The following is a 21259-nucleotide window of genomic DNA, read 5'->3' as shown; positions in this document are numbered from 1 at the left end:
CTGTGCTGGTGCCACATAAAAAGCCTCAGTCCACTCTATGGTGTGGTTGGTGTTATGAAAGGCATCCAACCATAAAAACCATACCAAAACAATGGGTTCTTCACAAATTTCCAAGTCTAATCATGCACAGAGAGTGAATATGTACTCATCTTTGCTGTTACACTGCACAAATGAACCTTTTTTGCACCGACTAGTGACTGGTGATGAGAAATGGGTTCTCTATAAAAATGTCAAGTGCCAAGATGGTGGGTAGGGAAAGGAGAAACACTGCTATCCCAGGTTAAAGTAGGTCTTCACCCACGTAAGGTATTGTTATCTGTTTGGTGGGATATGAAAGGTTTAATCCACTTTGAAACTGAAACCAAGGAGATCTACTGTGAGCAACTTGTGCAGTTTAAGTCTGCACTAGAAGAAAAACTATCATCTTTGGTTTCAAGACGAAAGGTGTTTTTCCATCAGGATAATGTTCGGCCACATTCCTAAGACTGGGGAAACGATGCCCCCACCCACCATATATGCTGGATTTTGCCCCATCTGATTATCATTTATCCCATTTGGACTGAAAAAATATGAATTCTGTAGACAAGGTCAGAACAGTACTGGAGGAATAATTTTCGATTAAAAAAACTTTGTTTATCTTAATTTTGAAAAATAAAAGAAGTATAAAAAAAAACAATATTTATGGGATGACACACACACACACACATTTATAAATATGGGCATGCACTAATGTTCTTGCATATGATAATTAAGGAATTAATCTCTGATGAATGAAATTTCAGGGCTAACGTAAGGGAGAGAAGAATTAAGATATTCATATAAGTTACCTCCCATGATCTGTGTATTTATATGAAAATCCTGTTCAGTTTCTTCCAAAATGGTGATGAGTATCAACACTTTCATGTGGCATACTTGAACAATTGTGAATATATCTTCACATGAAACCATTAGTTGCATTTTCAACTCACAGAGAAGAAAAGGATATATATATATATATATAATGCACTTCACAGTTTCCATTTGCTAAATTTCCCTTATCAATGGTTGGTCAACACAAAGGTGCTATGTTCAAAGATATTTACCTGAAGTACTGCTGAATGAAACCAGACATGAATCTACATCATTGCAAAGTCAATGTCTTAACACATCCATACCTGCATCCGTATCTTTTTTTCATATTTCTTCAGTGCTTTTATGTTATCATTTTCATCATCATGTTTACAGTTATGTTTCAAGTTTGTTTGTTCTGTTATCAGTATTAATGATACGAATATCCCGATGGATTCTGCTACAGGAATTGTTATTTTGATATTTTTTAGTACAGGGTGTATTATCTTAGATATGTTTTAAATTTTAGGTCATACGACCGAGATAATAGGTGTAAGTTCATATGAGAAGTGCTTGTAGCCAATCCAAGCAGACATGGGCGTATTTTTACTTGATAAATTTAAACACAAGAGAAGCTATAAAAATACCAGTCAGCTCTATTGGGTTTTCTAAATTAATTGTTATTGATTATTTACTGTGTCACAAGACCACATGCTTGTAGAGCAGTTAGTTGATTAGTACTTTTTCTTTTTAATGGATTTATAATATTCAGTAAAAACCATTTATTTTATTTCCTAATATAATTATATCTCTGCTTTTAATGTGTATTTAAAGAAACTTAATATTTGCTCTCTCTTTCTCTTTTTTTTATTTTTATTTCTCTATTTCTCCACACCTCTCTCCCATCTCTCCTTCAAAAGCTGATCTGAACCAACTGTATATCAAAGCTGGTCTGAAAAATCTTGGCATTGTCTTTCTAATGACTGATGCTCAAGTGGCTGATGAAATATTTCTCGTTCTTATCAATGATTTACTGACTTCTGGTGAGATCTTGAATTTATTTACTGATGATGAACTTGAAGTTATTATAAATACTATGCGACCTGAAGTAAAGGGTATGGGCATGGATGATTCCAGAGAGAATTGCTGGAGATACTTTATTGATAAAGTACGGAGAAACTTGAAGGTAAGCTTCCACTTTAGATGAGGGAAGATTTTCTCTTCCTCTTTCTTTCTTTTCTGCTCAAAAGCGTTATTATTATTTTCTAAATAAATTATCTGCTAAATTTAAATTTCTGTCGTGTCAAGACAGTGAAGGAGCTTCTATATGATCACTAAATCTTAGCAGCCAAATGTTTTTCAAAGGCAAAGCTTTATTGTCATGGGTAATGGAAAGTTTGAGCTCTTGTCCTTCAATGAATCAGCAGTGAATGAAGAAGGGAGGATGCAGTGCTGGAAATAAATAAGTAGAAAGAAACTAGACATTGATCAAATGGGATAGTGGTAAGGTAAAACTGCTTCAAACAAACACATAATGAACTGGCAAAACAGTACATAAAAGAAGAGAAATCTTGTAATTAGGTCCACAGAAAAATATAAAGAAAGAAGCCTGAAAAGTTCTAAAGAGGGGATATGCACAGTATATCATCTTTCATCTTGGGGCCCCATTACCTCCTCTGGGAGGCTCAACATTTTGCAGTCAGTCTACACCACTTTGCCCCACATCTTCCCAAATTTTCTTCTACAGACTCTTTCTATGTTTAGTGATTGGTATCTATTTCCTGTGTGTCATCTTTTTCCCATGTGTTTATGGGGAGAAAAATATTGAAGAACATTACTACATTATACATGTGTGGTAAGTAACTTGCTTACCAACCACATGGTTCCAGGTTCAGTCCCACTGCATGGCACCTTGGGCAAGTGTCTTCTACTATTGACCCTGGCCGACCAAAGCCTTGTGAGTGGATTTGGTAGATGGAAACTGAAAGAAACTCGTATATATGTATATGTATATATGTGTGTGTGTGTGTGTTTGTGTCTGTCCCCCAACATCGCTTGACAACTGATGTTGGTATGTTTGCATCCCTGTAACTTAGCGGTTCGGCAAAAGAGACTGATAGAATATGTACTAGGATTACAAAGAATAAGTCTTGGGGTCGATTTGCTCAACTGGAGGTGGTGCTCCAGCATGGCCACAGTCAAATGACTGAAACAAGTAAAAGAGTAAAAGAGTATGTCATAGTGATGAAGAAATGAGGAAGGTGGTTGTGGGATGTGCTAGAAATAACAGTCATATCTCCCTTAAATCACAACCCTTTCATCTGAAAATATTTTCAAAATTTTTTGTTTTTTACTGAAAAGGCTTCTCCTAAAGTTTTTAAGTGTGTAGTGCCAAAAACTGGCCAAAATTGTTCTGGAGGGAGTGGGGAAGATGGAAAAAGGAATCATAAGTTAAAAATAAATTTTTCCATCATCATTTTGAAGGCCATGGTGAAAAGGTAGTTGGAAAAGCCCCATCAAAACTTTTTTTGAAAATCATATGTCCCGCATAATGACACATAACTTCATCGATTGCGTGACTGGCCCATACAGCGTACCTTGCTGACTGTCACTACTTACTGAGTCTGTCCATTATTTATTAGTAGTGGACCAACCCACTTCGCATCTTGGGGTATCTGCCACAACACCTCCCCCTTTTTTCTCTCTTCTTTCAACACAACATTATATATTCTTTTTTCGTTTGTTTTTCTTCTAACCAGAATTATTTTTCTCATCATATTTAGATTTTTCTTGTACCACGCAGAATTATGTATTTTTTTCTCTTTCAACACATTTTTTCTTTCATTTCTTTTTCTTCTAGCCATAATTATTTTTCTCTTCTTATTTAAATTTTTTCTTGTTCCACACAGAACCATATTTTTTTTCAAAATACCACAGGTAGTACCTGTCTACATAGTTTACCGGTTGTGTTATAAACATATAGTGACCTGACTTAAATCCTTCGAATGGACTTATATTATTTTTCACTATTTCGAAATATTTTTTCTTGTACCAAAAATGCATCTCACATTGTTTTTAAGTGTGTAGTGCAAAAAAAAAAAAAAATTAGATGAAGTGGTGGAGAGATCCATAAATTTTCCTAAATTTTTTTCCATATAAAGCTTCCTCCATTATTTGTAAGGGTGTGGTAAAAAAAATTGTGTATATATATATATATATATATATATATATAAATTCGGGGTGAGTACTTGATAATTATAAGCACTTGTGTATACCGTTTGGTGGTGTAGGTGGTGGAGTAAATTGATCAAAATAAAAACATGATGCGAAGGATTCAGCGGTACATATGTTTCGGGCCTTTATTAGACAGATTTATAACAATGCATAATGTATGTCTGTGGCCTTCTTCAGCCGCGCACAACAGCTTCCACAAGGACATGTGTTACATCAAGAATTCTTGGTTGGGGATGCAAATCCTCTCATTCGCGTATGACATAATGCGGCAGCAGCATAGAATTGAAGCGTCCATCTCTTTCTTCTCTCAATGTAGAATGAGGAAATTTGGATGTTGAAGTAATGTAAATAAATGTGGGCGGCCTACCATTTCGATAACCCGGGGAAAAGCAACCCCAACTCTAACCAAGAAGAAATAGCACACAGGAAGATATTTAAAAGCAGAAGAAACCCATCCTCTAACTACGCACTGGAAAATTTTGAAAAAGACTTAATTGACCTCATTACCAACATCAACATTAGTAAACATAAGACCATTTCCAACACCCACTTAAGGAGCCTTAAAGATTTCCTGCATTCACTTAGGAATGATGATAGTCTTATCATACCCGCCGACAAGACTGGGAACTGGTATAGGCTAGACTACCAAACCTACAAATCGCTCATCATGAGGGAACTTAGCAAAAAATATAAAACTACTTCTACGGATAACCTTAAGGAAATTAACTACAAAATCAAGGAAGTTATGAGCAAATTAGACCTCCTGGACAGAACAGAACCTATTAAACCACAAGTACCCAAAATTACTATTAAAGACCATAAGAAAGACTTCCCAGATAATGTAGGAGTACGATTAATCTGTCCGACTAAATCGGATATCGGCAGACTTAGCAAGACTATCCTGGACAAGGTGATCCCACGCATCAAACCCCACATCCCACTCCAACTATGGATTAACACCGACGATGTGCTAGAATGGTTTAACACTATCACCAATAGGCCCAACTACTCATTCATCCAATTCGACATAGCTAGCTACTACGCCAGTATATCCCCCATCTTACTTAACAAATCCCTTATATTTGCCCACAACCTTTCACTCATAGACAGAGAAAAAATTGACATAATACTATTAGCTAGAAAAACCATAATAGAATTCGACGGTAGACTCTGGACCAGATCCGATACCCCCGACAATTTTGATGTGGCTATGGGCTCGAGCGATTCAGCTCAGGTGACTGACTTGGTCGGGGCCTACCTGCTCAAGAAGCTTTTCTCCGAGGTACCGGATCTTCAGGGGGGTCTATACAGAGACGACGCTCTCTTCATATACCCCACCAACAATAGGAGTAAACTAGAAAGAATTAGGAAAAAGATCAGGCTTTTTTTCAAATCCTTCAATCTTAAACTAGAATTTATGACCAATACTAAAATAGTAAACTTCTTAGATGTTACGTTAGACTTGAATAAGCACCTTCACCACCCGTATAGGAACCCGAAGAAACTACCAAATACATCCATACCTCTTCCAACCATCCACCCTGTATAATTAGCACCACGGTCCAAGCCATCTCAGACAGACTCACAAAACTATCCTCTAATAGAGAAATTTTCAATAATCACGCACAACACTACAACCAGGCTCTCTATAGTGCCGGGTATAACCAGAGAATATCATATGTAGACCACCCGGGAACGTCCGTCGGCCATAAAACTCCCAATTATAATCGAACTCAGCACTCAACTCACACTAGCGATAATTCTAAGTTAAACTCCAAACAACGTATAGGAAATAGGCGAACTAATAGAATAGCACACAATAGTAACCCTCCCGACGAGAGCAATATAGATCCTATTAGGAGAAATAGAAGGGATAATAGTAGATTACGCAAATATATATGGTTCAACATACCTTACAACTTAGCAGTTAGGGGTAAGTTATGTAAGAGAATATTCTCTATCATTTCCAACAACTTCCCACCCACCCATAAGTATAGAAGTATCTTCTCCAACAAAACCATTAGGATTTCCTACTCTACCCTGCCCAACATGAGCTGCCTCATAGCTAAACATAACTATATTAATATTAGAATAGCTAGATCAAGAGCAAACTATAGCGACCAACAGAACCCCCCTCATCTAGATAGTAGACAATATAACCAGACTGGCAGCCATACTACCCAAACAGTTAGTAAGAACACCCGCCAACACAACAGAGGAAATACTACACCCATCAACAACCAGGAGGATATCAACGCCCCCACTCGTATTGCAACACCTCCGCCTGGGATTAGCAGCACACGACCGAATAATGCAATGCAATGCAACTGCAGATGTGCATCAGAGTGCCCGCCACAGGGCGCATGTAGGGCGAAAAACGTAATATATTCATGTGAGGTGAGTACCCAGTTTAACACACTCACCTACATAGGTTGCTCAACCTCCTGGAAATCCAGATACTACAACCACCGGTCCTCGCTGAAACACAGACATAAGGCTAACAGCACCTCCCTTTCTAAAAGAATTTGGGAATTAAAAGACAAATGCATAGGCTTCAAACTCAGGTGGTCCATCATCGGATCAGCTGCACCTTATTTTAATAATAGAGCAGGATGCCAACTATGTTGTGTAGAACTCCTGAACATCGTGAAATTCAAAGACAAACACAATCTTATTAACAAAAGGTCAGAGTTCAAACCATCCTGTATACACAAACTTATTAATACTTTCAAATACTACAAAGCTTAGGTTATTATACCAACTCCCCCATGCAATTTCCTCCCACCCGGTGCAACCTGTTGGCTCCAGCACATCCCACTTTCCTATATGTGCGTGTATATGCGTATATGTGTGCGTATATATATGTATGTGCACATATGTGTACGTATATGTATATATATATATATATGTGCGCGTGTGTGTGTGTGTGTGTGGGTGTGTGTATGTGCATATATGTTTCCCTGCATTTTCCTCCTATATATACAAATTTTGTCTCCCATATATGTCTTCTTTTCCCTACATATTTCTTCTCCTACACCCATATCCTTCCTATATAGTCTCTTTATTTCCCTATATCTATACCCTTTCACATTTCTAACTCGGATGTTGAACGCACACCGCCAAACTCCACTTCCCACCCTTCCAATTTTCAGTTCCCCCCGCCCGCCCCTACGTGGGCACCTTTAACACACACCTCTAACTTTCAACCACCTTCATCTCATGTTAAACTTTACCAAATTATATTTTTATTTTAATTTAATTTTATTTTATTTTTATTTTTATTTTTACTTTTATTTTTACTTTTATTCTACTTCGATTTATTCTCATTTTTATTTTCATCCCTTATCTTAACTCTTATAATTTTTATAATTTTTATATTTCATTTCTAACTTTTACATTGTATTTCTTATTTTATACTGTATTTCTTACTTTTATTTCTAATTTTTACCCTTACCCTCATCCTTACCCCTAACATATCGCTTTATATCTTTATATCTCTATATATGTCTATTTTTTTGCTTATCCCTTATTTACTTACCTATGGATCCACTTCATGATTATACGAGCGTCCGTGTACGTATGTATACGTATACATATATGTACATATGTATGAGTAAACATCTACGTCTGGATGTACATACCCCGTATTTCTTTTTTTACATGTTTTCTTATATTCATATGTTTACACCTATTTGTATACATCTTTTAATATCTTATAGCTATACCCATATGCGAGTATGTCTCTGTGTGTGTATGTAAGTGTATATGTGCACGCACATATGGACACACAGCCGTGTGTGCGTGCACGTGTAGACGTGAGTGCGTGATTCTTTACATACGTTCTTATATACATCCTTTAATATCTTATATCTAAACCTGGAAGCGTGGGCATATGCGTATGTGTATGTAAGGATGGACGCACGTATGTACATATGGGTGTGTACACGTATAATGTCCGTGTATACATGCGGATATTCTGTTGTATGTATGTATATGTACGCGCGTGCGTGTGGGTGTGTGTGTGTTTATGTACATGTTTACACGTGAGTGCGTGTGTATGCTTATAGGCTTGGAGGCGTATATTGTACGCGTGTATATGGGTGTATGTATCCATGATGGTATATATGTACTAGATGACCAATTAATTCTAAGAACCAGATTAAACGCTCAACAGCTCTGATTTACAACACATTAGGTCCCCAGACGACACTGTTGATATATTGACACCCAAAACTTCTACAACTAAATTTTTATCAATCTCCTGACCACCATGTTTGGTCCGTAACCTCTATACATCCCTTATCTTTATATTTTTTTATCTTTTTACATTTTTATCATGTTTATTCCTATTTTTATCTTTTTACTTTTTACTTTTTACCTTTATTTCTATTTCTATTTTTACTTTATAACCTTATGCCTTTACATTTATTTATATTTCTTTATATTTCTTTATATTCTTTATACCCCCTTTACATCTCCTTATATCCCTTTATATCTTTATACTCTACATTTTTATATTTTTCTATACTTACAATTTTTATACATTTTTTATCCCTCGTCCTGAATTCTCGCCCCTCCATCTTCACGTCTATATATGTATTTATTTATTTACATTACTTCAACATCCAAATTTCCTCATTCTACATTGAGAGAAGAAAGAGATGGACGCTTCAATTCTATGCTGCTGCCGCATTATGTCGTACGCGAATGAGAGGATTTGCATCCCCAACCAAGAATTCTTGATGTAACACATGTCCTTGTGGAAGCTGTTGTGCGCGGCTGAAGAAGGCCACAGACATACATTATGCATTGTTATAAATCTGTCTAATAAAGGCCCGAAACATATGTACCGCTGAATCCTTCGCATCATGTTTTTATATATATATATATATATATGTATATATACTAGAGGTTAAGCCCAGTTTCACCCAATCTGTTTGGATGATGTGGGTGTGATCGTTTTCGGTTAGGCATAATCTATAACAGCGTTTCTCAAACTTATCTTTTTGGGTCCACAGTTTCAATTGGACCATCCAGCTGTATGAAAATTTCTTCCTCCCACTGTCAGAAAACAGTTTCAGGTGTTGTGAAGAAAGAATTTGTACATAGTCTGTTTCTGAGAGCTATTGTATTGGACCTCTGTCTAATCATTAAAACATTTATTTAATTATGAACATATAAAGAAATTATATATTAATCCCTATTTTTGTAAGCAGTTGTATCCGTAAAAATTTTATTTGCAGAGAGCAGAAATTGAAAGAAGATATGTGTAATGGACGTGTCTGTGTGTGTATCTATGTGTGTGTGTGTGTGTGCATGCGTGCGTGCTTGTGCATGTGTATGTGAGAGAGAAAGAGGGTGAGAAAGAGAGATAGAGTGAGTGAGTGACCATGGGAGAACACTTGCTCTGTGAGATTGAAACCAACAATTTGCAATGATTGACCCTGTGCCTTATTTATTGTCATTGCAAAGTAGAGTTTGATAGGAAATTGAAGCCACTTAAACTTGTAGATCATGTCGGAGGGAGTGAGGGACATTGAAGTTATAAGAACATCTTGACCAGCGGCTGATGGACCTCTGTCTAATCACGTCTTTTAAGATACACACACATACATAGAAAATGTGAGGTCTTGGTAGAAAAGTTTTACGATAGTTGATTTATGGAAAAGATTATGTGAAATTTTTGAAATGCAAATCTGTGAGTGAAAATGAAGTTCACATGTCTACATGGTAGGTAGACCTGATAGAAATTGCAGCCAAATCTCCCTCAAAACACCCTACTGTATTAATCCGACAATTCTGCATTGAAGAACCAATCTTCAAAAACACCAACAGTAATCCATGCTTTTGAATTAGTCATCCATATTACAAGGTGAGATACCTTGGGTATGTTCTTCAGGGTATGGGGGTTGTGTGCAATGGCTTTAACTTAAAATCTCCTGCACAATTACCTCCCAACATAATGGTCACACATTCTTTTGAGATCTTGTAGCTTGGAATAGTTTTCTATTTCTTGGAAATGAATGAATGACTTGGCAATTTTTTTCCAATACAATCCAGTTTCTTCTACATTAAAAATCTGTTCAGGAAGAAACCCGTTTTCTTTGATGATTTTCTTTAATGCATTAAGAAATTCCACTGCTGCTTGTTTGTCAACTGATGCACTTTCACCTTGCTTCTTAATGGAATGATAACTTCTTTGTTCCTTAAACCTCATGAACCATCCTTGACTTGCCTTGAACTCTACATCTTTCTCATTTGGATATGTTTTCTTAAGGTCCTCAAACAAAGACAACGCTTTCTCTTGTATGATTTCTTGATTAATAGTAGTACGCTGACAATTCAACCTAACAATCCGAAGAGAAAGAAGACTTTCCATTTCTTCAAACATTTTGCGTCTTGTCTTATTGAAGACTGTGTTCTTCATCCCTGGGCTTCAGATTTGATATGTGCTAAAATTTTGTCATTATGTACAATTGTCGATACAGTTGTCCAACTCATCCCAAAAGATTGTGCAACTGCTACCACTTTTTCACTTTTTTTATGGCGTTTTATCATAGCCAGTTTATCTTCCAGCATTATAGCATGACACTTAGCACTTTCACTATGAATTTTCTTAGGAGCCATGGGGGCAAAAAGATAAAGTCACAAATGAATGAAAATGAGGAAATAGCCAGTAAAAAGATGTAAACAAATCTAAATTCAAAATAATTGCGGAAATCACAAGTAACAATGACGCCCAACAATAGATATTGGAACTACAGTGCAATATGAGCTGTGAAAGACTGATAAATAAGACAACACAGCTGATTTCGTTCACTAAGCTACACTACTTTATGGTGTGTATCTTACATTTACTGTATGTATTTTAATATGATTTTGTATGCTTTTATTCTTATTTATTTTACAGTAACATGATTTTATGTGCTTTTAATGATTTTCTGGTGATTTTACAATTCCAATATTTGTGGCAGACAGATGTAAAGTCAAGTTAAATGACTTTACTTGATTTTTATTTTTCCATATATTATTTTTGAAAACCTACGTATAATCGAAAACGATTTCAATCAAAACAACTAAAGTCAAGGTATGCCTGTGTATCATCATCATCATCATCATCGTTTAACGTCCGCTTTCCATGCTAGCATGGGTTGGACGGTTCAACTGGGGTCTGGCAAGCCCGAAGGCTGCACCAGGCCAGTCAGATCTGGCAGTGTTTCTACAGCTGGATGCCCTTCCTAACGCCAACCACTCCGAGAGTGTATATATATATATATATATATATATAATATATAAACATACATCATTTGTTTGATAGAGATGGAGTAAGTTAAACAAATAATGTCATAAGAATTTTAAAACTTTGTGAAATATGAAATTAATCATTTTGAAAGGTGGAACTCAAAGTAGATAAAGCTATAAATAACAGCATATAGATTAATCCCTTGCAGATGGAAAAAGTTGAAGGCTGTCTGCAAGACATGAACCTGTATCTTCTATAAACATGACAGAACATGATGGGACATCTGTCATATTTACAGATATGGATTCACACTCCAAAGGCAGTCTTTTTCCATCTACATGCTATTATTTGTAGCTTTATATACTTTGCATTCCACCATTAAACAGCTAAATTTTTTTGTATTTTTTCAGGTTGTTTTGTGTTTCTCACCTGTTGGTGCTACTCTTCGAGTGAGGAGTCGGAAATTTCCTGCAATTACAAATTGTACTAGCATCAACTGGTTCCATGAATGGCCACAAGAAGCTTTGATTTCTGTCAGCCAAAGATTCCTCCAAGAAGCCAATTTATTAAGTGTAAGTAATTTGTTGTTTTTTTTTTATATTTCCAAATATCTTAAATGGGTTGTTAATAAGATCACTATTAACCTTTTATAATTTTTACATCTCCCTTTCAATTGGTTTGACCTTTAATTACAATGAATGTTGAAAAAATATTAAGGAACATCAATATATTATTTATTAACATAATTTACAAGTACTGTTTTCCCTCTCTTTTGCAGGAAGAAAAATGTCAAGCTGTTTCTAAATTTTTAGCTTATGCTCACAAAACTGTAAATGACATTAGTGTTTTATATCTGCAAAATGAAAGACGTTATAACTACACAACTCCCAAAAGTTTCTTGGAACAAATTAAACTCTATATAAATCTTCTGAGAGAAAAGAGCCTCAATCTGCAGGCACAAATTATTAGGTTAGAAAATGGATTAGAAAAGCTGAATGAAACTTCATCACAGGTAAAGGAGAATTTAAAATTTGTTGAAAATTACTAATATGAAAATTAGAAGTGACTTACAAATTTTATAGGCTTTGGTTTTGAACTGCTGCAATCTGAGTTCAAATCTTGATGGGGTTGGCTTTATCTTTATTTTTTAATCAGTTGATTCAAAAATATATACTTCTCTATAAATGTATATGATTATAAAGATTTTATATGCATGTTTTTTTTTCTATTTTTAATAATTTGAATTCTTCCACTGAGGAACAAGCTGGTTTCTAACAAAGATATAAAGCTCCATCATTGGAATATAGATAACTCAAACAAAATCTCATTTTGAACTCAAGAAAAGCCTTGCATATATTTACTGTCCCACTTACAAATTATATTTGTAATATCTGAGTTAGCTTAATATTTCAGCTTATCCAAGGCGGCAAGCTAGCAGAAATGTTAGCACGTCAGGGGAAATGCTTAGCAGTATTTCGTCTGTCTTTACGTTCTGAGTTCAAATTCTGCCAAGGTCGACTTTGTCTTTCATCCTTTCGGGGTTGATAAAATAAGTACCAGTTGCATACTGGGGTTAATCTGATTAACTGACCCCCTCCTCAAAAATTTTGGGCCTTGTGCCTAGAGTAGAAAAGAATATTTCAGTTTATCCAGATTGTCACTTAGGCATTTATTCACAAAACCAAGTGCACAACGTAACAATTTTCAAAAAAAATTTGTTTATTGTAATTTTTTAATCGTTTATCAATCCATTTTTTCTGCTTATTCCAAAAATGAAATTATTTTTTGTGTATCATCAACAGTTAAAAAAATATGTCAACTTTCAATGTTATTATATATTCGGTATTGTTATAATGTTCCACTACTAAATTTATGTCTAATTTTCTCTTTCAGACTAATTACTAAGTTCTGTTACTTTCAGGATGGCTACTAGAGTATGTAAAAATTCTCCAGATACATTTTGCTATGTGTGTGGTTATTATATTGGAAAAAGCAGGTATTACATAAGATCGTGAAAGGTACCAAATTGTGGATAGCATACAGACTCTATTTCGGAATGCCCATGGGTGACAAGGACAAACCATGGGCCCCACATGTGATATGTGGAAGCTGTCGATCTCCTCTAGAAGGATGGTTAAGTGATACAGGAAGGTCAATGCCTTTTGCCATTCCAAGGGTATGGAGAGAGCCAAAGAACCATCACAATAACTGTTACTTTTGTATGATCAATGTGACAAAGTACAGAAAAGTGAAAGGAAGACAAGCTCTTCAGTATCCAGTCATACCACCAGACAGTTTACGAGTACCATTACCACCAGAAAATATTTCATCTGAAGAGTCAACAAGTAGCAGCAGCCAAGAAATGGAGGAAGCTTTCGTACCAAGAATGTCTTTGGAGCCTCACTTTCCAAATCAGAGTGAGCTAGATGATTTAATCAGAGATCTGGGTCTTACTAAGTCAGGAGTTGAACTTCTTTCATCAAAGTTGAAGGAATGGAATCTACTGGAGGAAGACTGCAAGACATCTATATACTGGAAACACCATGAAGAATTTGAAATTTACTATGAAAATATTAATGATCTGTATTATTGTAAAGATGTGATTGGTTTGTTTACTGCTATAGGACACAAGCATGATTCTGCAGAATGGCGACTGTTCATAGATAACTCAACACGAAGTCTCAAAGCAGTGTTGCTCCACAATGGAAATAAATATCCTTCTTTGCTTCTTGCACACTCCACACAGAAAAAAGAAAATTATGATAATGTCAAAGGACTTCTTGACAAAATAAATTACACTGAGTTCAAGTGGGATGTTTGTGGTGATTTCAAGATGCTTGCCTTCTTGCTTGGCTTGCAAGGGGGATACACAAAGTATTCATGTTTCCTTTGCTTATGGGACAGTAGAGCTGATGATGATCATTACAAGAGAGCACATTGCCCTCCCCCCCCACGAGTGGAACTGCAGCCAGGAATGTTAAATGTTGTTCTCAAACAGCCTCTGGTAGATTCCAACGAAATCTTATTACCCCCACTTCATATCAAACTCGGATTGGTAAAACAGTTTGTGAAGGCCTTAGATTTTAGAGGAGAAGCTTTTCAAGAAATTTATCTTATGTTTCCAAAGCTATCTGAGGTTAAGATCAAGGGTGGCATATTTGTTGGGCCCCAAGTAAATGCAAGGTTAAAGTCGAAGAAACTGGAAAGAGCAATTACAAAAGCTGAAAAAGAAACTTGGTGTGCATTTTGTGATGTAGTTGGATTCCTAGGAAATCACAAGGATCCTAATTACAAACAGCTGGTAGAAAAGCTTATTGAAAACTTCAAGAAAATGGGTTGTCGTATGTCCTAAAAGGTTAATTTTTTGCACTCTCACCTTGGGTGATGTCAGTGAGGAGCATGGTGAGAGATTTCATCAGGACATCGCAACTATGGAAAGAAGATACCAAGGACAATGGGATACTGCTATGATGGGAGATTATATATGGTCTCTAGTCAGAAGAGATGAAGGTGTACACTCCAGAAAATCTCGATCGTCAAAGCACTTCTCATCTTAAGAAAAGAGTTATCAAGGCATTTACAGTGCAAAGTTTTATTGTTTCATTTTCTTCTAATATTATACATCCTAAATATCTTTCAATATATGAAAAAATACTAAATGTTGTGTAATTATCCTTACAATACTAGAATAGATTGAACCAACAAAGTGCTGTAGAGATAAGTTACAAATATAATGAGCAAATATGAAATTAGGAATAAATAAATATCGATGTTATGTCAAAACGAATGTGATTTTTGAATTTAATGGCAAAAGTGCATATATGAACATCAAAAAATACAAATAAACAAAACATGTGTTACATTGTGTTATTATTGGTATAAATTGGAATTTATAATCTGCCTATATAGCAGCTGGAGGTTTCTAAACAGTTATCCTCTTTCTCTTTGATTTTTGGAGAGATATTCACCTCAGCAGGGCAGCTGAGCTCTTTGATGGCACATACGTTTTCTTGTCTGTCCTAAATAACAATACTTGACCTATTATGTTAGCAGTTGGCAGAAGTTTTGAAAGTAATGTTCCATCAATATCCCTTGTGTTGATGTTTATGTATGTATTTAATAAAAAAGGGAAGGGTCTCTGTGTTTATCCCAGGACAGTTTTTTTTTGTTTTCAGAGGGCATTATATAATATTTTAGCAACAATGTTGTGTCACATTAAGAGGGAGTAGATTGATGACATTTTGGGACAGCTGCTGATTATGTGTGTGGTGTCTTCCACAGAAATGTGACATAATCTATATTTTTCAGTTGCATTTTGGGGCTCCAAGAGCTTCACTTTTGTTTATTGGGTTTTTGTATCATCCTCCTGCTCTTAGATTACAAATACATAACCTTTGAAGAGGAATGTGATGTAACAGTATTTAGTCCAAAAGAAGTTGCACTTCATGTTGGCAGTACTGACATCTTCAAGTCATACTCATACATAGCCTATTTTTGGCATGCTGAACATTTCACATCCAGGCCTTCTTTGAGATATGTTAGTCCAGCTGCTTTGGGGTTGTATTTGAGGTCATCTGGAAGAGAGTGCTTTTCTGAGGAACTCATTGCCAACATATAAGATGTTCTTTTTGCACTAGATTTATATATTCATTTTTACTGCTGTTGTCTAATTGCTGTTGTCTGGGAGAAACTATAAAGCATTCAAAGGCTGTTTTCATTGATCTCAAGCCTCTAACTCCTTTACCTCTTCTCATGCAGAGTTTGTCGGTATAACTGTTTCTGTGGATGTTTTTCAGATATGTCAGGATCTTACTGTTTTAATGCCTATGAACTGAATTTCTTCCACAGATCACTCAATTATTCCAAATATTATAATCAGAACTGGTACTGCAAATGCATTGTAATATATTGTTTTGTTGTAAAAGCATATTTTTCTTAGTTTGGTTTAATATTCTTGGGTCACTCTGTCATTATGCACAGCATCTTCATACGATATTTTCATCATTGCTTAAGTATTTGTAGCATTTTTTGTGTAGACCATGAGCTATAAAGGGACCGTTGATGCACAGGTTTTCTGTTTGAGGGGCTGATTTTTCCATGTTCAGCAATCAAGTATGAATACTTCTTTTGGCTAAACTCCATTCCTATGTCAGCTGAAAATATTAACTCCAGTGGTTTTTTGGTATTGTTAGCATTTTTAGCATCGACAAGGAAGTAGTCATTGAATTTTTGTAACAGAAAGACCATCTCCCTGGATATTCTTCATCATCATCATCATTATCATCATTATATAACATCCATTTTCCATGCTGGCATGAGTTGGATGGCTTGACAGGAACTAGTAAGGCCAGGGGCTGTATCAAGTTCCACAGCCTCTTTTGGCTTGATTTCTATAGCCAAATATCTTTCCTAATGCCAACCACTCTGCAGAGTGTTGTGGATGCTTTTTATGTGGTACCCTCACAGCTGCATTTTAATGACACCAGCATCACTGCTTTTTACATGGCACCTTGATTTTAGGGTCTCAGTTTTGTTGCAGTAATGATCTCAAGTGCAGCAATGCACCACAATCTCATTCCTCTGTCTTCTCCATAAGATTCAGCATTTTGAGATTGGCCTTCAGCACTTCATCTCATGTCTTCCACAACTTCACTCCCCTTTAAGTGGTCAGTACTTCTTTATGCAATTGTCCTCATCCACCCACATCATGTGACCAAACCAACATAGTCTCCTCTCTTGCACACTGCATATAATTCCTCTTATGCCCAACTTCTCCCTCAGTATACCAATACTCTGTCACAAATGTACACTGACATTGCACATACCAGCTTCATTCCTCTCTAGCCTTTGCATGTCCTCTGCATTCAGGACCCAAGTCTCACTACTATACAGCATCACAGTTTGTACATATGCATCATGCAATCTTCCCTTCACTTGGAGACAGAGACCTTTTGTTGCTAACAGAGGTAAAAGCTCTCTGGACTTTCCCCATCCTATTCTTATTCTAGCAATTACACTTTCTATACAACTTCCTCCACTGCTAATTAGGTCACCTGGGCAACAAAAACTATCTCCAGCTTTCAGAGAGCTACTGGGACATTTAAGAAAATCAGTTTCCCATGTATTTGTAGTCTTTATGGCTCCTGTACATCTTTCACATACAAGCACTACTTTCTCTGTTCATCTTCCAACTAATCCACTGCACCTCTTATATGTCCATAGCTTGTACTGGGTACACCAAATGGAATTTCTACTGACACTCTTCCTACATATCAAGCAGGACCATTTACCTGATGGTTGAAGGATCCTGTCTGATTTCTTAGTTACCTTGGTCTTTGTTTTGTTTACTTTAAACCCCTTGATTCCAGGTTCTCTTTCCATGCCTGGAATTTTTTTTCTAATTCTATTCCCCTATGAGGGCAAGATCATCAGCATATAAGAGTTCCCATGAGCTTCCAGTCTTAAATTTCTCTATTATGGCCTGGAGGACAATGATGAGTAGGAGAGGCTGAAGACTGACCCTTGGTGGATACATACCTCTACAATAAATTCATCAGTGTACCTGGTTGCCATCTCTTACCTTACTAACAGCACCCCTCCACTGCTTTCACAAACCATTCATCTATCCTTAGCTTCCTCAGGTTCCACCATATCACAGAGCAAGGTACTCCATCAAAGGCTTTCTCTACATCAACAAATGCCAAGTACAATGACTTGTTCTTAGCTAAATACTTCTTGCAGTTACCTGACTATGAAAATAGCATCAGTGGTGCTTCAACATGTCATGTGCACAGGTGCACTCTCTGTTTATCTATATGCATTGTCATAAATACATATATGCATAAATATATGTTCAATCACTCAAACCCCCTTCAAGGTGGTGGTGATTGAAAACAGGATTTATTAAAATTGGCATGAAGATTTCTAGGAAAGTTGAATTGTATTGGAAATTTTGACTGAAATTAAAGTACCTGTAGAAGTGTATAGAGATTGGGTGAGGGTGAAATTAAATATTATGATAGAAATTGAAAGTTGGACTTGTAGGAGAGATCAACAGATTGTTAGATGGGAGTGAGAATTCAAGACAGAGAGATAAATTGAAAGTGAAGGACTCAAGAACTAGAGGAAATTTGACTAATTTAAATATTGTCATATATATGTAAGGGGAAGCAACAATAATAACAATAATTAAGAAGGTTGAAGAATAAGAATAAAATAAATATAAAAATAAACCAGTTTGGTTAGTTGTTTTAATTTTGATGTGTTGTGTAAGACCTCCAGAGGAGAAACTGAAAACTATTTGCTAATTTTCAACATGATATCTTAGAATCAACTAACCAATGAAAATTGAGTGAGAGGGTGGGAATGAGGGATGTTATAAATATTTCCCTGATGTTATAAATATTACCCTTGGAAATATTTATAACATCAGAGACACCTCTCAATGGCAGCAACTAAGATAGCAAGTACTTTTGCCCAATGTAGAGACTTCAGCAGCCATGATTCGAATGCTTTCTTATAATCAGGTCATATTGTCACAAGGTTTCTGCAGTGTTTTCTACTTCTGACAATACAACTTTTTTTTATCAAAAATTGTTCCCTTCTTTCAGTTACTATGTTGTTGGACTCACAGTGACATTAGAGAAATTGGTCAAAGCAGCTTATGTACAGCTTAGGCATAATGTTTAAGCAAGAAATGAGCATATAGTTTTCTGCCAATTTAGTGGTTTTATTCTTGCAAGCCAATTTAGTATATCATTTTAGCCTTCCATCATTATTTTGAATATGCATATTAATGGATTTCTGTAAAGTCAGCATCCAACTGTTGTCTCTTCCAGGTACCTTCCTGTTATATAGTTCCTACAGCTATAGTGAAAGTTTTGGGGTTAATTGTATGAAATTTTTATTTTCATTCCAGAGTTAAACTAGAATGATTCAAGGTCTTTTTGAGAGTGGACTTACTTATAATGTTTTCCTTCCTTATCTCCCTGTATATTTCCTGTGAGTTGGAAGCAAACTTGTGATTTAAATTGTTTCACTCAAAAATGTTTCTATATCAAAGTTTTTCACTCAGCATCCTGAGTTTGTACTTTACAGTAATTATCTTTCCCTCAAGAGCTGCTATAGAATTTTGTTAATTATTGTATAAGATGTAATTGATGAGGTGTGAACCTATTATTCTTCTTCCATTTTATTGTCATGGTTAATCATTCAATATGGTGGCACATATTGTTGATGTTTTCTTCAAGTTTTGTTTCCCATTTAGTAATTCCATTATCATGTATACAGTAGATTCCTCCTAGGTGTTCTTTGAGAGTGATGGCAGTTGTGTATGTGAAGCTATTAATTGTCCAGTTAATATAACAACATATGATTCCATATCTTCTCTAACTACATCATCGATAACTTACAACATTAAAGCACTGTTGTTCAAATACAGTTTGGAAAGTAGAAAAATATTTTGTGAACTGTGATTTCAAAATATTATTAAGTTGAATATATTCCACAGTTGCTTCTGTTGAATCATCTATATATGGAGGTGTATGAAAATTTTCAGTCTCTCTTATGGCTGACTTTGGCTTGGTTCTCAGTGTTTTGAGATTAATTAGCATCATGAAGGTAAGCCATTTCTTTAAAGAGAGATGTTTGTTACTGAAGCAGTTTTGCATAAAGTTGTTGAAGCTGGAGCAAGCTTCACCCCAGCACTTTTTGAACCACTTAATGTGTGTATGTGCACAAGCATGTGTTGCAAGCTGATACCAACAGGAAAAACATGAGAGCAGGAATGAGTGTGTGTAAACAAATCCTAGAATCAAAAGGCCTCAGATTAAACTTGGCAGAACCTAGATTTTTGTTAGAGGGAAAATGACTCCATGCTGTTGTTACCAGGGAAATGGTTGCACCTGATATACAGAAAAGGTGTTGGTAGGAGTTCCATACAGTGTGCATGATGTAATCTATGGGTGTGTTGGGATCACAGGTAGACTAATAGTGAATAAAGACTACTTTGGATGTGGCAGATGTACAGAAGTTTGGAGAACACTAGTATAATAAATTCTTTTCAGTGCTTGGAAGGTTCCATAGAAGTAGTTGAAAATTTGTTATCTAGATGACCTAATTAACTGTGGAAAAAGATGCTCTGAATGCATAGTAGCCAAAATTAGAACAGGGTGGAGAAAGTTTGGGATAGTATTACCTCTGTTGACAAGGGTAATACTCTCTTCAAGCAGGGATTAGGAAGGATATCCTGCCATAGAAACCATACCAAAGCAGACAATGGAGTCTTGTTCAGCTCTCTGGCTCACCAGCTCCATACCAGTATGGAAGATGAATGTTAAATGATGATGATAATGATGATGACTTTAATATGAAGTGTGATGTGTGATAATGAGGTGTGGGTATTGAATGCAGATGATATACAAAGGCTGAGAAGAAATAAGGCATGTTCTGCTGGATGTGTAATGTTAGAGTGCACAAGTGACATGGCACAGATAAGCTGAGGGAAAACTTGGGTTTATAAGAAATCAGATGTCATAGGTAAGAGATACGACTGCATTGGCAGGGATGTAATGCATTTGGATGATAGCAGCTGACCTTTATTTATACTTTTATCCTCTACCCTAATGAGTCAAGTGTGCTGAACACACTATCATCATAAAAGAGAGCTTTTCTCCTTTATATTACAGAGACTAGCATATTTTACATATGAACCCACCTAAACATATTAAGAATAAATATGCAAATATTTGTTCTAGATCTCACTGTACACAGTGCAAATGATTTTATATTAATTGGCAGATATAAGCATTTTGTTTACTGAAAATATAAACAAAGGTGAGCTTCTTGGCTAGGCTCAAAGGTCTGGAGTCCTTCTGGCTGATGAGACACATGTCAAAACACTGGTGTCCCAGTATTCTCTGCAACAATGAGTCATGTATGCTGAACACACTATCG

General features: G+C 35.9%; 1 protein-coding gene across 2 annotated transcripts in view; it reads left to right on the top strand.

The window, feature by feature from the left end:
* Positions 1 to 21259, top strand: part of LOC115213643 (dynein beta chain, ciliary-like) — an 884597-nt gene that overhangs the window by 707406 nt on the left and 155932 nt on the right. For both annotated transcript variants that reach the window (XM_036501971.1, XM_036501966.1), the window contains 3 exons: positions 1749 to 2014; positions 11716 to 11877; positions 12084 to 12317. In XM_036501971.1, the coding sequence (XP_036357864.1) occupies positions 1749 to 2014; positions 11716 to 11877; positions 12084 to 12317 (662 nt within the window). The remainder of the gene's footprint in view (positions 1 to 1748; positions 2015 to 11715; positions 11878 to 12083; positions 12318 to 21259) is intronic.

The sequence above is a fragment of the Octopus sinensis genome, linkage group LG1, assembly GCF_006345805.1.
Source record: "Octopus sinensis linkage group LG1, ASM634580v1, whole genome shotgun sequence".
Taxonomy (NCBI): domain Eukaryota; kingdom Metazoa; phylum Mollusca; class Cephalopoda; order Octopoda; family Octopodidae; genus Octopus; species Octopus sinensis.
Note: the sequence above shows the minus strand (reverse complement) of the source record. Positions and strands in the feature narration are given on the sequence as shown.